Source organism: Eulemur rufifrons, chromosome 6 (genome assembly GCF_041146395.1).
Source record: "Eulemur rufifrons isolate Redbay chromosome 6, OSU_ERuf_1, whole genome shotgun sequence".
In the NCBI taxonomy this organism is placed as follows: domain Eukaryota; kingdom Metazoa; phylum Chordata; class Mammalia; order Primates; family Lemuridae; genus Eulemur; species Eulemur rufifrons.
Genome location: NC_090988.1, coordinates 12,207,934 through 12,225,378, shown reverse-complemented (window position 1 = coordinate 12,225,378; position 17,445 = coordinate 12,207,934). Strand labels below are relative to the sequence as shown.

General features: G+C 38.1%; 1 protein-coding gene across 2 annotated transcripts; it reads left to right on the top strand.

Moving 5' to 3' along the window:
- Positions 1 to 11,089: 11,089 nt before the first annotated feature.
- TMEM225 (transmembrane protein 225) lies at positions 11,090 to 13,434 on the top strand. Of its 2 annotated transcripts, none has more exons than XM_069468780.1 (4): positions 11,090 to 11,118; positions 11,874 to 12,022; positions 12,346 to 12,480; positions 13,208 to 13,434. In XM_069468780.1, exons 1-4 carry the CDS (start codon positions 11,090 to 11,092, stop codon positions 13,432 to 13,434), a joined length of 540 nt encoding a protein of 179 aa, XP_069324881.1. The 2 variants fall into 2 exon arrangements, with proteins under 2 accessions (XP_069324881.1, XP_069324880.1); XM_069468779.1 differs by having other exon boundaries at positions 11,090 to 11,270; positions 11,876 to 12,022.
- Positions 13,435 to 17,445: the final 4,011 nt, after the last annotated feature.

Below are 17,445 nucleotides of genomic sequence, written 5' to 3'. Positions count from 1 at the left end.
GATATACACTTTAAACAAATAATTTTCGTAAAAGAAATAGGGAAAATTTTCCAATGAGATACTTCTCACACAAGCAACAGGCACAGAAGATTTTGCAGAGGAATTTCACCACAACTCGAAGAGCTGATAATCCCAATGCTACAACCGATCCTGAGCATAGAAAATGAAAGGACACGTCCATATCCCTACGTGGGAATGAGTATAACATTGATTTAAAACCTGGTGTTCACTGCCCTCCTCTGCAAAATTGCTTCACTATACCTACCAATGCAAAAATACTAAAAACAAAGGCCAGTTGAACATTAAAGAATAATGTGTATAACCAAGTGAAGTTTATTGCAGGAATGGAAAAATTACATAGTATCAGGGAATCCATTAACATAATTCATCATATTAATAGATCTAATTTGAGCTTACTTGTCATTTAATAAAATTTACTATCTAATTTGATTTTTAAAAAATCAGTGACAGAGGAATTAATGGCTAATTCCTTAAAAAGATAAAGTATATATTATATAATGGGGAAAAACTGTTCCAATTAAGTTAGGACAAGGACAAAGAAACCTACTATTGCCACTACTGTTTAACCTTGTAATGCAAGCCTCTGACAAATCAAAGAACTAAGCAGAAACAATTAGAGGCACAAGAATTATAACAAAATAGGTAAAATTGTATCTCTGTTAAGAACATATAAAAACATAACTTAAGCAGGGCCGTGTGGCTCACGCCTATAATCCTATCACTCTGGGAGGCCAAGGAGACAGGAGGATTGCTTGAGCTCAGGAGTTCAAGACCATTCAGAGCAAGAGTGAGGCCTCCGTCTCTACTAAAAATAGAAAAATTAGCTGGGCGTGATGGCATGTGCCTATAGTTCCAGCTACTCAGGAGGCTGAGGCAGGAGGATCGCTTCAGCGCAGGAGTCAGAGGTTGTAGTGACCTACAATGACACCACTGCACTCTAACCAGGGCAATGGAGCAAGATTCTGTCTTAAAATAAAATAAAATAAAATCATAAACAAAAACATAACTTAAAAACTCTAAGGGTATAGATAAAATAATTTCCAACAAGAGAATAACAAGAACAATTCAGTAGTAGATTGGGATAGAAAATTAACATGCCAAAATTAAGAGATTACATATATCTAAACTATAATCAATACAAAAATACAGTGTAGAGAAGATCTAATTAAACTACAGCCATAAAGAGAGATGTCAACATACCTGTTTCCAAATCAGACATATTCTATCAGATTATAACATAGAGTAACTGAGCAAATAAAATGTGTATAAACTTTCATTTATATAAGGTCCATTATTTGTATAAGAATTTTACTTTTTTTCTTGTCCATGAAAAATTCAAAATTAATTATGTATTTGGCCACGAAGAAAGCCTTAACAAATTTAAAAAGTAATTTTTTTTCAGAGCATGTTTTTATTATAATTCATTTTTAACAAAGGAAAAAATTAGAAAAATGGTGACCTAACATCCTCAGTTGCTTGGTAATAAAGAAACTCCCCCCTATGAAATCAAAACTAAAATTAAAAAAACTGGAAGATGGAAAACGTCGAAATTCCTTGTGTCCGGAGGGAGGGGCCAGGTGGTGCCAGGAGGAGGTGGCTAGGCCAGCGAGCCTAGAGGTGACAGCCCCAGCCTAGTAGGTGACAGCGGACCGATCTGTCCAGGCCTGGGGCGGTGGTGACGCGGTGAGGCGGGCGCGCATTTGGGCGAACTTGGCCAGAACTTGGCAGAAGAGCCCAGGGTGCTCAAGCACGCGGCAGGGCTCCCCAGAGTGCTGCGTGGAGGCCGGCGCCCAAGCAGGTGTAGCCGGTGGCGCCAGAGCCACAGCCCCAGCAGTGTGAGGTCCTCTTCATTGTCGTCGTCGCCATGGCCTGCTGGACGTCGACCAAGAGGAGGAAGTCCGCGGTCGGTGAGTGCTCGCCCACCCTAGTTTGTTGGGTGAGGCCCTGCCGGGCTTGCAGGGAGCCTGGCAGTGGACGCCGGCTGGCCACGGGGTGCGCCCTGTCCGGCCTGGGCTCAAGGTGTTACCCTGAAGACCTTCAGTACTGTGGGCAGGGTGGAGATGAACATGCCCATGTCGGTGAGAGACAGCATGGCCAGGAAGTAGTACATGGGCTCGTGGAGACTCTTGTTCATGTGGATGATGTGAAGGATTAAGCAGTTGCCCACTATTCCTATCAGGTAGAGAAGGCAAAAGGGGATGGAGATAAAGTGATGAACAGTCTCATAGCCAGGAGATTGGGGTGAATGCTTGTGTAGTCCAGATGTATTTTATTCACACATTTTCTCTGATGGAGTCAGCTGTGCTCCTCACCGTGGCATGTTGCCATATGTGATCCTTTAAGATATTCCAGCAAGCTTACCCCACAACGCATTATCTACATAGGGGTCTTTATTGTCATCAGATGCTCCACTGTCTTCCCTGTTGTTCTTGTTCATATTCCCACATTTTCCTTCTGTCACTCCCATGTTCTCTCTCACACTTACTGTTTGCATCAAGATGTCATCAGGTTGGCTTGTTCTGATATCTCTTTCAACATTCTGTATGTCTTGTTTGTTGTAGCATTTTATTGGAGTATAGATTCTCTGGGAATACTTATATCTTACGCTTTTATCCTCCACTCTGTGCTAGGCATTGCCTCACTGCAAGGAAAGCTCAAAGCTCTCAATACATGTGCTTCCCACATTTGTGCTGTGCTCATTCTGTATGTGCCAATGATAGGGCTGTCCTTAGTGCATCGCTATGCAAAACACTCCTCCCCAATTTGTCACATAACCATGGCCAATATTTACCTGTTAGTCCCACCAGTACTAAACCCAATTATTTATAGCATCAAGACAAAGCAGATTCGCCAAGGATTCCTAAAGATATTATTACCCAAAAGGGTTGGCCTTACTCATACTTAGAAGGCATATGATTTCCTATTATTTGATCTTTGCATCCACTATCTTCATCCTGAAGATTTCCTGTTTAGAACTTCTTGGTCATGTTTGGTGTAAACCATTCCTTCATAAACTCTACATCACTTCAAGAAAGTATTAAAATTGTGTGTATCATTACTTCCTACTTTTAAAAATTCTTAGAATCCTAATACCAGGAGATTTAGTAATAAGGAATATATTTTATTCAAATGATTTATGGAGCTACTTTTTCATTCAGGCTGAATGAGTAGTCCAATTTTGCATGTTAAAAACCAAGACTTAGAGATGTTAACTAGCTGTGCAAAGGTAACAGAGATAATACACAGTACAGTTGGCATTGGCACTGAATTTTCTTTTCATTGAGGCAAAGTGGACCTCATTCTCCAGACACATTTTGAGCCAAATCATAGTCAAATGGATGTTTGAGCCTAGAGATGAAATAAATAAAAAAAAAAATGCATTTCTTTGTTTCCTTTGCTTCTATTGAATTGAATGTCAGAAAAAACTTTGGCAATGAATGCATGGGGTTTGTTTTCTCCAAAGGGGTATACCTATAAGACTAATCAAGAATTCACACCACAGTGGCTGTATACCCATCATGAAGTGGGTAATGAAATACATCAAAATCTCTTGGTTAGCATACACTCCCTACTAGGCAGAATGCTTAGCATGCAAAACTTTAAACAAAAATGCGGTGAGAAGGATGCCCCCCAAACCACCATCAACTATAACTGTCCAACTCTGTGTCTCACTCAATTCCCAAGGAAATAAGAGGAAAAGAAACCAAACAAATAAATCAATTTATAACACTCAAGCCTAAAGTGCACATTCTAATGGGAGAACAGAAATGAAGCTGAGTCAAGTAGGAAGATGGTTTAAGGAGAACCTAAACAAGTTATTTTATTTTATTTTTTTTCAAATGACCCAAATAAAACTTGGCTAAGTAACAGAAAGTTGAAAAACATACACAGATTGTAAATAATATTATAGCTAGAATAACCTGTAAAGAAAAAGGAATATAGAAAATAATGAAAAAAAGTTAAAACTATGCAGAGCTATGGTTTAAAAAAATCATTCAGGAAGTAAAATCTCAGAAAACATAATAGTAAAATAGACAACAAACTTTGCAAATCCAAATGAGTTTAAAAGAGCAAAAATGCTATGAAAATATACTTTAAAGATGAAATAAGAGAACATATTTTAGAGAAAAGGGGGTCAGTGAATGCTACAGAATAGCAAAAACAATTAAACACATTGAAATAATTGGCACAATATAATAAATATTTCAAGAAATAACATAACAGATGTAAAAGTAGAGAGGGGAAATGTTAAAGAAGGTAAAACAATGAGAAAGATAATTGATATGTAAGACAGACCTACATATTGATAATCTGAATAACATGTATTCTTATAGTAGAGAACAGAACAAATAAAATAGAAAGGATAAGAAACATTTTTCCAGAATGAAAAATAATTCTCACTTAGGCATATGTTGGGTGAAGTTACTAATGACCACAAATAATAAAAGAATAATATAAATGTCTAGGAACATTTTAAAGTCAACTAAAACAAAATATATTAAATCAAAGTTTCAGAATCTCAAAGTTCTTCATTAAAAAATGTTTATGTCATATATTAATATAAGGATTTCTGAGGGGAAAACATGTGAACTAAATATATTCTGTATTCAGCATATTGAAGGTTTCGTGTATTGAATTATATAATATACAGGATATGGGCCGGGCGCGGTGGCTCACGCCTGTAATCCTAGCACTCTGGGAGGCCGAGGTGGGTGGATCGCTCGAGGTCAGGAGTTCAAGACCAGCCTGAGCAAGAGTGAGACCCCGTCTCTACTAAAAATAGAAAGAAATTATATGGACAACTAAAATATATATATATATACAAAAAAAAAAATTAGCTGGGCATGGTGGCGCATGCCTGTAGTCCCAGCTACTCGGGAGGCTGAGGCAGTAGGATCGCTTAAGCCCAGGAGTTTGAGGTTGCTGTGAGCTAGACTGATGCCACAGCACTCACTCTAGCCCGGGCAACAGAGTGAGACTCTGTCTCAAAAAAAAAAAAAAAAAAAAAAAAAAAATATACAGGATATGTCTAAGAATAACGCAAATGGTAGAGAAATAAACAAAACAAAACAAAAAAAAGGTGTTACCCTGGCGGGCCGGCGCCATCCGGGCTGAACTGCTGCTGCTGGGCTCCAGAGCTTGTGGCGGCTGGAGCCATCTCCCTCCTGGGAGCGGCCTTGGGGAAGTCATCTGTGGTTTGGGGACTCTGGCTCAGAGTGCAGCTGGGCTTCAGGACCCTAATCGCGCGCCCAGAGCCTGAGCTCCAGTGCTAGGCAGGGTTGAAACCTCAAGGGAGGGAGCTCTCCTGACGCCCCGGGGGTCCTCGTGTTGCTGTCGGCCTCCCGGGGCCAGACCTGGAGCTGGCCTACAGTTTCATTCAGGTTGTCTGTTTGCTCTCGTGAGGGTATCTTTGGCTGTGCAGAAGCTTTTTAATTTCATCAGGTGTCATTTATTTATTGTTGTTGTTGCTGTGTTTGCCTTTGGGGTCTTCTTCATAAATTCTTCGCCTAGGCCAATGCTTCTAAGAGTTTTTCCCACATTGTCTTCTAGACAGGGGTTTTCTTTTTTTTTTCTTCTAATGTTTTTTTATTCTTATTTCAGCATATTTTGGGGGTGCACTCATTATGTATGTATACACCCATCCCCTCCTGCACCCACATCTGCCTGACACCCGATCAGTGTTATTCCTAAATGTGCTCTTAGGTGGTGATCGGTGAAACCAATTTGATGGTGAGTACATGTGGTGCTTATTTTTCCATTCTTGGGATACTTCACTTAGTAGAATGGGTTCCAACTCTATCCCGGAAAACACGAGAGGTGCTGTATCTCCATCGTTTCTTATAGCTGAGTAGTACTTCATGGTACACATATAACACATTTTATTAATCCACTCATGTATTAATGGGCACTTGGGTTGTTTCCACATCTTTGCAATTGTGAATTGTGCTGCTGTAAACATTCGGGTGCAGATGTCTTTTTGATAGAATGTCTTTTGTTGTTTTGGGTAGATGCCCAATAATGGGACTGCTACATCAAATGGTAGGTCTACTTGAATCTGTTTAAGTTATCTCCATAGTGCTTTCCACAGAGGTTGCACTAGTTTGCAATCCCACCAGCAGTGTATGAGTGTTCCTGTGTCTCTGCATCCACGCCAATGTTTATTGTTACAGAATTTTTTGATAAAGGCCCTTCAAACTGGAGTTAAGTGATATCTCATTGTGGTTTTGATTTGCATTTGCCTGATGATTGGAGATGTTGAGCGTTTTTTCACCTTTGTTGACCATTCTTCTGTCTTCTTTTGAAAAATTTCTATTCATGTCCTTTGCCCACTTTTTGATAGGGTTGTTTGATTTTTTTCTTGCTGATTTTCCTGAGTTCTCGTTAGATTCTAGTTATCAGTCCTTTATCAGATGTGTTGCATGCGAACATTTTTCCCATTTTGTACGTTGTCTGTTTGCTCTCCTGACAGTTTCTTTAGCTTTGCAGAAGGTTTTTAATTTCATCAGATCCCATTTATTTATTTTTGTTGTTGCTGTGATTGCCTTTGGGGTCTTCTTCATAAATTCTTTGCCTAGGCCAATGTCTCTAGGAGTTTTTCCCACATTTTCTTCTAGACAGGGATTTTCTTTTTTGAATTGTGGCATTCTTTTTTCTTTCTCCCCTCACTATTAAGAGTTTGTTTGTAGTGTAAGTTGGGTAAGGACTTTGGCTTTGGTTGGGGGTAAATAGCTTAATTACTTTCACCATCCTGGTCCTAGCTGGTAGTCAATAGTTTTTAATAAGATTTTGTTGATATTGAGGCTTTTGTTGTGTGCATCTTGTAATCTTTATTTAAAGGCACAAACATAATGTCTTTTGTTCTTTTGGGTAGATGCCCAATAATGGGATTGCTGCATCAAATAGTGGGTCTACTTGTATGTGTTTATGTTATCGCCATATTGCTTTGCACAGAGGTTGCACTATTTTGCAGTCCCACCAGCAGTGTTTGAGTGTTCCTGTGTCTCCGCATCCCCGACAATGATTATTGTTATGAGACTTTTTGATAAAGGCCCTTCAAAGTGGAGTTAAGTGATATCTCATTGTGGTTTTGATTTCCATTTGCCTGATGATTAGAGATTTTGAGCATCTTTCACATGTTTGTTGGCCATTCTTCTGTCTTGTTTTGAAAAATTTCTATTTATGTCCTTTGCCCACTTTTTGATAGGGTTGTTGGATTTTTTCTTGCTGATTTTCCTGAGTTCTCAATACAATCTAGTTATCAGTCCTTTATCAAATGTGTAGTATGCGAACATTTTTTCCCATTCTGTAGATTGTCTGTTTGCTCTCGTGATAGTTTCTTTGACTGTGCAGAAACTTTTTTTTAATTTCAGCATATTGTGGGGGTACAAAGTTTAGGTCACATATATTGCCCTTGCCCCTCCTCCCCCGAGTCAGAGCTTCAAATGTGATAACCCCCAAATCCATGGTGAAATCAAAACTAAAATTAAAAAACTGTCTAATAAGAAACAAAATAGGAAAGAAAGTCATAGGAAATGTATGAGACAGCAAACAGTGCCTAGAGAAAAATATATAGCCTTAAATCCTGGCATATTAAAGAATTTAAATATTCCTTAAATATTTAAGCAAGTTTAAGGTATAAAAACAAAAACAAGCCAGGTGCAATAGCTAACACCTGCAATCCCAGTGATGAGGAAGGCTAAGGAAGGAGAATCACTTGAGGCCAGGAATTCAAGACCAGCCTGGATAACATAACAAGACCCCATGTCTTAAAAAATGAAAAAAATTGCTGTGCATGGTGGCACATAATTGTAGTCTTAGTTACTGAGGAGGCTGAGGCAGGAGGATTGCTTGAGCCCAGGAGTTCAGGGCTGCAGTGAGCTATGATCGTGCAACTGCACTCCAGCCTGGGTGACAGAGCAAGACCCCATCTCTTAAAAAAAAAAAAGCAAAATTGAAATAAAAAGGAAAAGAAAATAATGAAGATAAAAGCTTAAAGTAATGAAATATAATATTGTAAATAATATTTTAAAATGAATAAATACATAAATAACTGGATCTTAAGACCAGCGAAACTTATAACCTTCTAATAAACCAGATTAAGAACAAAAAGAGAAAGTGAATCTATGGCAAAAAAAAAAAATCAATCAATGCTTATCTGCTGGTGACACAAATAAATATTTACAACTGATATGTCTGAGATTTGGTTCAGAATAATTTGGAGGATGACCTTTGAAGCTGGATGAAGGATACATGGAGATTCATTATACTATTCTCCACTTTTTTTAATTACACATTTCCCCTTGAAGCTACAATTCTACTTTTCTTTTTCCCTTTATTATTACTTATTGAATCTAGTCATTTGTTTCAAAAAAAGAAAAAATGGTCTCAACTTTTACTTCCACTTCTCCTATCATTTACTGAAAATACTATGGCCAAAATCACCAATGACATTCTAATTGCCAAATTCAGTAACCTATGTTCAGCTTCCCCCTAACTTGATTTCTCTGCAGCATTAAAAATCATTGCTCAATCTCTCCTAAAAACTATAGCAGCTCTTTTTAATTCCTCAGCAACATTTATATTTCTTTGCCATGTGTCTGATCATTCCTTCTTTGCACTTTCTCATCAAGGCTCGTGTTTCTCCAGAACTTCCTTGTCTGTCTCTCATCACATTCTGTGGATATTACTGCAGAGTAACATACACGCCTAGGTTTCAATTGCCACCTCAAGATTAATAACTCCATAATCTGTCATAAAAATTTAGTTTCAGAACTAATTTATGAACTTATGAACTTCCTCCTCACCTCTCATATTTTAGATCTTATTAAATGGCATCTTTGACTACCATTCTCACTAGGTGTAGACTTGATTTCTTCTTTGACCTCTATCTCACTTAGCCCTCATATCCTGTCTGTTTCTCTAGTTTGGCTATATGTTTGAATCTTTATTGCCACTGCCTGTTAAAACTAGAATGAGACATAAATCTTTCAACCCAGGAATCCTACTCCTAAGAATCTATGACATGGAAATATGACCATCAACATAAAAGAACATAATAATATGAGTTGTATGCCGTCTTGATCCTTCCACTGCACTAGGCCCCAGGGTCAAGGGTCAAACCATAGATGATTCCATGGCAGTTGACAGCCTTAAGGACAAACTGGCCCTGATATGGAAATAGTGAAGGGTGGGCGTTCATTCCCACAGCTACCAGAAGTGTTGACTGCAGAGGCGTGCAGTTTCTGAGAGACTCAGGAACTGCCTTTGAGACAGAAGGGAGATGCCATCCCAGGGGCAGCCTGCACTCAGTGACAAACTGATGCTCAGTGTGAAGGCTGAGATTTCTTGCCTCTATTCAAGATGACTCTGAAGGACCATCCCAGATCAGAGCTCCTGGGGGAGTCAGCTAAGGTTTCTTCTGTTGCAACTACATCTCAGTTCAACTTCTCGAACCTGCTTCCCTTAAACACTGACATATGTGGTTGCCAGAAGCACTTCACTAAAACTCTGTCATACAAATCTCTGCCTCAGAGTCTTTTCCCTGGGAACCCAAATTAATACTATGTTAATTGCTAACAAATCATTTTCTATGTGCCAGGAACTCTTTCAAATGCTTTATGTCTCTAAACTTATTTAAATTTAACAAAACCCTTCTATCTAGAAGGAAGCATTATTATCTCTTAAAACTGCACAGCTGCTGAATGGTAAAGTCAGGATTTAAACCCAGGATCCTCAGTCCATTTTTCTTAACCATAAAGCCTCCCTTGTAAGATTAAATATAATTGCTGAGCATTATTTTTAAAAATTAAAAAGATAAAATACAGGGGCAGGGCATGGTGGCTCATACCTATAATCCCAGAACTTTGGGAGGTCAAGGCAGGAAGATCACTGGAGGCTAGGAGTTCAAGACCAGTCTGAGGAAGAGCAAGAGCAGGACCCTGTCTCTACAAAAAATACAGCAAGTAGCTGCACGCAGTGGTGCGTGCCTATAGTCTTAGCTACTCGGGAGCCTGAGGCAAGAGGATCACTTGAGCCCAGGGGTTTGAGGCTGCAGTGAGCCATGATGAGGCCACTGCACTCCAGCCTGGGTCACAGAGTAAGACACTGTGCCAAAAAACAAACAAACAAACAAAAAAAAACCACAAAACAAGAAAATATAATAATACAAAAAAAATGTGTAGAGAGGTCTAGAAGAGAGAGAGCTCAATGTGTTTGAGCATATGAGAAAAGTCCATTTTGGTCCAAAGAAAGTGGCCTGTAAGGAGGTCCAAGACACAGGCAGAGGGAAGCCTTTAGAGATGACTTTCATCTTAGGTTTAGTAAAAGGCATTTCTTTTTTTTAAGATTTCAATAAAAGTCCTCTGGCTCTGAGCTGGGTGCATACCATGGTTGCCTATTCAAGGAACCTGAAAAATGTTTTCTTTGACAAATTACAAAGTCACTTCTGACTAGAAATGAGTGCCTGTGCCTTACAAATGATATTAGACTGCAATGGCTCAGTGTGTCAGGCCAGTTCTTCAGCTCCTGGGCACTGGCTTCTTTCCTGAAGGACTGTTTACATTTATTGGGCTCTCCCCATGAGGACCCAAGTTGCTTTAAAACATCCTACATTTTGAATGGTCATTCCGTTTTAGGATGCCAGCTAGCTGACCATGCATCTCAATAATCTTGAAATCCTTTTCCTCTTCACCGACACCTACCAGATGTCAACTAATCCTGAAGCATATAATTCTAACTCAAAAATTGGACCTCTTTAGTCATGCATGTCTAACTTCTTTTAAGGCTTCTAAAACCTTCTTTCACTGCACTAGGCCCCAGAGTCAACGGTCAAACCAACAGACGATTCCATGGCAGTTGGGAGTACCGACAGCAGGCTGGCCCTAGTGATACAGGAGTGGTGAAGGGTGGGGCTATCTTCTCTGTTCCATAGGCTACTTCAGCTTCTGCCATTGCCCATGTCTCAGCAATCACTAAAATTCCAGATTTTTCTCTTCTTTCTGTGACTAATCAAATCAGAAAAGAGACATGAAATATTAGCAGTGGTCTCAGCTATAAATCCCCATTCACAATGTTGCATTTATCAAACAGAAGTATCCAGGCCATGAAAATACTCTTCTCCTCCTGGAACATAGTCCTGTTGATAGTAGGAATCATCATAGATGAATGGGTTGAATTGACTTCAGAAAGAAAAAATACCAAGATGAGCCATAGTCCATGGATGATGTGTTGCACTAAGGTTTGGCCAGAAGGTCAGAACTATACCACAGAACGAGATGGGTGGAGAGAAAGGATTCCTCTTCCCTGAACTTTCACTCATCTCTCACCAGCTTACCTATTATTCCCTGATACAACTTCCTCAAGCTGCAGTGTGTGCACTTCCATAAAAAACACAGTCAGGGCAGACTCCAAAATCTCACCATTTGGACGTCTGGGAGAAAAGTTTACGTGCTCACAGACTTAGTTGCTAGACATTTGAGAACTCCTGGCAGTAGCAGCAGGGTGTTCAGCACAGCTAGAATATGAGGGGCATGAAAGAAAGGTAACTGGCAGCTAGTAAATGTCACTAGAAGAGGACAGAGTAAGTTGGCATATTTAACAAGAAATGAGTTCTGAGAAAAGAAAAGAAGAAAAAAGAAGCTTATGCAGACACCAAGATAGAGGACAGTTTCTTCTTGTTCTCTCATTCAGCTTAAGGTTCCCTAACTCTTTAATCTTTTCCACTTTCTTTCTTTACTAGTTGATCAAATTTTTCACCCTATTCCCATATTTACCTAAATATTTGTGGACTCCAGGTAGAAATGAGCCTAGAAGAAATATCTGTCCTTCTCTTAATGCAGTTTCTGCTTTCCAACAGATGGCCTGGAAATCATCAGGATTATGATGATTTTGATCCTCTACCTCTCCTTCATCCTTAACTTGACGTTCGGTTTGGAATCCACCTATATAATTCCGCAAAATAGATATATCCACCTCATCACTGCCGGCCTCAGTTTCCTCTCAGGTAACTTCCTGGTTCCCCTGACATAGGTGGGGAGGTGTACTTGGTTTGTGGGTCCAGGCTGCACTGTCTGGCTAACTGGCCTTCCCAGTTCTCTGACGCAGATGTAGGTAGACAGATAGATACAGACATAGAGATGCAGACAGATATAGATAGATATATGCATCTTTTGAATTAGATCTACCACTAAAGACAGGATCAGTCTTTGGACAAGGTGCAGCTGCACAGGGTAGAGGTTGGGAAGTCAAGTGTACTTTGCATGAATACTTGAGTAAAGGAGCCAAAGTTCCTCAGAAGGGACTCTTCTCCTTTTGTCTGTTCATCAGGTATCCTTATGTTTTGTGCACTCCTACTGTACTACCTGAAGCTGAGGCAAGGTCAATCCCTGTACCTCTTTAGTTACAGGATCAGCTGGATCAGTTTCACTAGCTACGTAAACATTTTCTTTCTTTTTGTTTGTGGTGAGTATCTCCAGGGCCCCTGAAAGATGTTAAGAATCCATCTACCCCTGGCAGAGGGAAGGGTAAAAGGACAGGATAGGAGAATGGAGGAAAAGGTGCCGAACCTTGCCTTTTTATAGGCTACAGCTCACCTGGACTCATTGTCTAAGGACAGTTCCTCCAAGGAGAGAGCTGGGGCTGGTATGAGATATCTGCTGTGCCTGCCTCAGAGGCCAGCTTTTCATCTCTCTCCACCTTATCTTATATCTTTCACACCCTCCCACCTTAAGGCAGAGATAACCATCAAAGTCACAATCAAAGGAGACTGACTGAGACAGAATAATCAATTATGAGGATAGGGGCAGTGACCCTGGTACAATGTAATGCCAAGGCAGTTTGAGAGTAGTGAGAAACAATATCTGATGCTAAATGACCACCTACCAACACCAGAAACCCTCCCTTCCTAAGAAGGCTTTAAAATTTCGTTTGTAATTGCACTTCCCAACCCATATAGAAACATGTTCTCTTTCAAAAAGAATCCTCAATGTTCCTGAGCTGAGCAGCATGTAAACTACCAGGCACACACTTTCAGTTTTTTCCACTAAAGCATTCCCCTCCCAGGTGGCTTTGGGTAGTTGAAAGGGATCCACTAGGTTTTGGGTCAGGGTCTTCTGCCACCATGGAGGCAAACATTCCTGTGACTCTCCACTGTTCCTCCATCCTACCCTCTGGCATCTCTTTTCCTCAGGAATCCTCTCCCTCCTACAGTGCAAGCAGTTCCATAGCTGTTCCTGCCCAAACACTCATCAATCTAGCATAAAATGTAAGGAATTTGGGAGTTCAGTTGAAGCTATTTCGCTACCAGAACGCCCTGTAATGCCTCGTAGCATTGTCCGTATGCACTCTGTGGATTCAAAAGAAGAAGTTCCAAACAAACCACAAATCCAAACACGTCGTGTAACCTGGGCTCTGTGATTTGATCGCCTGTATCTTTCAACATATGCCCATCTTTACAAAAAAAGTGGTGTGTGTGTGTCTGTGTGTGTGTGTGTTTGTGTGGATGTTGTATGTATCTCCAACCTTTTGTCTGTGTTTGGCATTATGTAAATGTCTGTGTAGGGGTTGGGTCAATAAAAAGATCCAGAAGATGGCTTTTTTTAATCCTGGCTTGCTGAATAGTTTCTTCTGCATTTGTTATTAATATAATAAATATTATCATATAAATAATACTGCTTTATTGTCAACTCTATCATCACAAAGATTTATATGATATATAATACCTTTTATTTTATTGTGAAATATTTCAAAGGTACAGAAAAGAACACAAAACAATGTGATTAAACACGTGTTCACATCACCCCATTTTATGAAAATTTAACATTATGACCTGTTTCCTTTAGAAGTTTTTCAATTAAATCGATAGGCGTAACCGAAGTTCTTCTAAAAATTTCCCTGATCTTATTCCCCTCCCTTGTTTTCCATCATAAAGCACTTTCAAGGATGCATTGCTGATCATTTTACATTCATGTTGACATTTTTGCTACATTACACATCTATAAAAATTATATAGACTAGCTTTCCAAGTGTTTGAGAGTTAGTAAATATCATACTATATAGATGGTTGTTTTTGCAAATTTGCTTTGTTCACTAAACTCATTTTTGTTTGATTCACTGATAAGTTTAGTCTCCATATCATTCACTTAAACCACTGTTAGGTATTCATGTGTAAAAGATATACCGTAAAATATTCGTTGTCCCATTGATAGATGGGTGGTTGTTTCCTTTTATTCTGTTACAATGATGCTCTGAGCATTCTTATAAATACATAGCTCCCTTGGTCCATGAGATACAGTTTCTCCCATATTTATCTAGGACTGGAATTGCAGGATCAGAGAGTGTATACATTTGAAGTTGCTTTAATATTGACAAAATCATCTCAAAGATGGTTGTCCCAATTTACACTCTTGACAGAAGTGTGTGAAAGTTATGGTTTCCTTTGCCCTTGACAACACTTTTGTGATCACCCTTGTTAATCCTTCACTGTTTGAATTATTACTGAGTTTGCACATCTTATTTCATCCAATCATTGAGCATCTAGAGTTCTTCTCTGCATTATTGTTTGGCCATTTTCCTAATGGATTGTCTGTCTATTTCTTATTGGTTTATAGGTCTTCTTATATATTGGAAACTGATACTAATTTGTTACATGCATTGAAAATGGGTTTTCAAGAATCTAAGTTCAAGAATTTTGAGGCTGTCATGCCTTTTAACTGTTTATGATGTCTTTTTGTTTTACAGAAATATTCTTATAAAATATAATGAAGTGTACCAACCTTTTCCTTTTAATTGGTGCTTTCTTGTTTAAGAAATCCCTATTCTTTACTCCAACTAGAAATAATCCTTGTGAATTATATAAAGAAGCAACTCAATTTTATCTACTTTCCATAAAGATAACTATTTGTCCAGAACATTTTATGGCTTAATTCCTTTCCCTATTGATTTACAATATAGCTGTCATCATATATCAAATATACATACCTATAAATCTGTTTCTGATCTTTCTTTCTGTTGGTATATTTTTATGTCCTTGCACCCTATTACACTCCTAATTATTTTGTAGTAAGAGTAACTGCTGATATTTAATAGGCCCAAATCCGTGTTCTTGTTCAAAATCATCTTGATTATTCCTGGCCTTTTGATCTTCATATAAATAGCAGGACCAGCTTGTATGGTTCCACAAAAATGCCAGTTATTTCATTCAGAATTAGTTTAATTTATTAACTAATTTGGGGAGAACTGACAATAAATTTAGTATTTATCTAATACATAAATATAATAACATTTACTCGGCTCCTCTATCTGTCAATAATGTTTTGTGATTTTTTTTTCCCAGAAAGATTTTTTGCTAGGCTGATTCATAGGTGACTTATAGTTTTATACTTTTGTGAATTGGAATATTTTATAATATTTTCTAGTTGTTTATTACCATGTAAACTTGTTGATTTTTATATCTAGAAACTTTACCAAAAACCTTATCTTAGTTTTAATAATTTTAATAAGGTTCTCTTAGATTATCCTTGGAGGAAAACATATTGTCTGCAGAAAAGGAAAGGTGCATTTCCTCCCAATTCTCATATCACTTGTTTCTTTTCTATTGTGTTGTTTTATTTATTGACTCAGATCTTCAGGATAAGGTTGAACATGGAAAAAAATATTTTTCTTTATTTTACTGAGAATATCGCTATAGTTCCAACATTTAATATTATACACACTGTAGAATTTGTCATAATTGCCTCATCAAGTTCAAGGACTTCCCATTATATATGTAATTTGCTGAGTTTATTTACAAAAAGATATATTTAATTTTGTTGAATATTTTTATGCAGATATTAAAATATCAATTGATTTTTCCCATTCTAATAATAGATGTTTCATGAACTGTAATTGATCAAGATTTTTCTACATTTTACTACAAAATATTTAAAATGTATTTAAAAAACAAAATAACCACCTGTGTACTCATTGATCAACCTTACAAAATCTTAGCATTATGCCCTATTTATTTAATTTAATTTTTAGTTTTTACAAACCCTTGTGTGGAGGGCTGACTTTCAGTAGATCACAGGAAGGGAGTTAATCTGCTACATACCTATGAAATCCTGACCCAGAAGCAGGTGGTCTACAATGGTTTAGCACTAAGTTCCCCATGAACATGCACTGCATGACAGGCTACAGGGCAGCCACCTTTCTGACCATGCCCCACTTTCCAAGACAGCGGGTTGCTTTAAATTTTTTTTTTTTTTAAGATCCCAACACATGGGATCTCACTGTGTTGCCCAGGCATACAATTCTTGGCCTCAGGTTATCTCCACGTCCCCACTCCTGCCTTCCAAAGTGCTGGGGTTACAAGCAGGAGTCACCTGCTCAGCCAAGTTGTTTCCAATTAAGGTTACAGACTCACCCCAATGTTGATGTACAAATTTCCCCAAACTCATTTTCTTCCCTTGTTTTCTGATGGTTAAACCCTTTGCATACCTGGGGAAATCCCTGTTTAATCATGTTGTATTTGTTTTAACAAATTGCTGAAATGAATCTTCTATCATTTTAGATTTCTTGAATCTATATGCATAAGTAAAATTTGGCTATAATTTCTCCTCTTCTACTCTTCTTATCCATTTTATTTTTATGGTTTTGTTTTGCTTTGGAAGAAAGTTTAAGCAAACTTTTTGAAATAACATTTATACAGAGAAATTCACAAATGATTAAAATACAACCCTTGGGATGTTCATAAATAGAACACAACTGTGTAACCAGCACCCAAATAAACAGAATATTCATGACACTCCAGAAGTGTCCTTCATGCCATTAAAATACAAAGGCATTAACTATATTATTTCAAAAACTATAGATTGATTTTGCCTGATTTTAAGTTTTATATAAATGAAATCATTCAGTTCATACTCGTTGTGCCTACCTTCCTTCATACAAAATTATGTATGTGAAAACGATCAATGTTGTGTGTAGTAATAGTTCATTCATTGTCATTGCTACATAGAATTCTGTTGTAAGAATATTCCACCATAATATTTTCCATTATCTTGTGATATACATTAGGTTTTTTCCAGTTTGGGACTATGAACCCCTACTTGTATATATTTTTTCATAGACATACATAAATAATTTTGTTGGTCATTTACCTGTGAGAGAATTGGTGAGTCATAGGTTAGCCATGTTCACATTCAAATTTGGGATACTCCCAAATGATTATTGATAGTGGTTGCACCAAGTCACACTCCCATCAGCATTGTACAAGGGTTACAATTGCCCCACATCCTTGAAAGTACTCAATGTTTTCTGTCTTTTGCATTTTCGCTGAGCATAACAGTATGGCATTATGATTTTAATTTTCATTTCCCTCATAACTAATGAAGTTGAAAAATTTTTGAGTTTATTGGCCATTTGGATATATTTTTTGAGTGTTCAAAT

Excerpts from the sequence above, each read along its gene's own strand:
- TMEM225 (XM_069468779.1), top strand. The coding sequence starts at position 11,090 with ATGTTGCATTTATCAAACAGAAGTATCCAGGCCATGAAAATACTCTTC. Across the intron at positions 11,271-11,875 it reads CACTAAGGTTTGGCCAGAAG|ATGGCCTGGAAATCATCAGG; the intron begins GTCAGAACTATA and ends GCTTTCCAACAG. Across the intron at positions 12,023-12,345 it reads CGGCCTCAGTTTCCTCTCAG|GTATCCTTATGTTTTGTGCA; the intron begins GTAACTTCCTGG and ends TCTGTTCATCAG.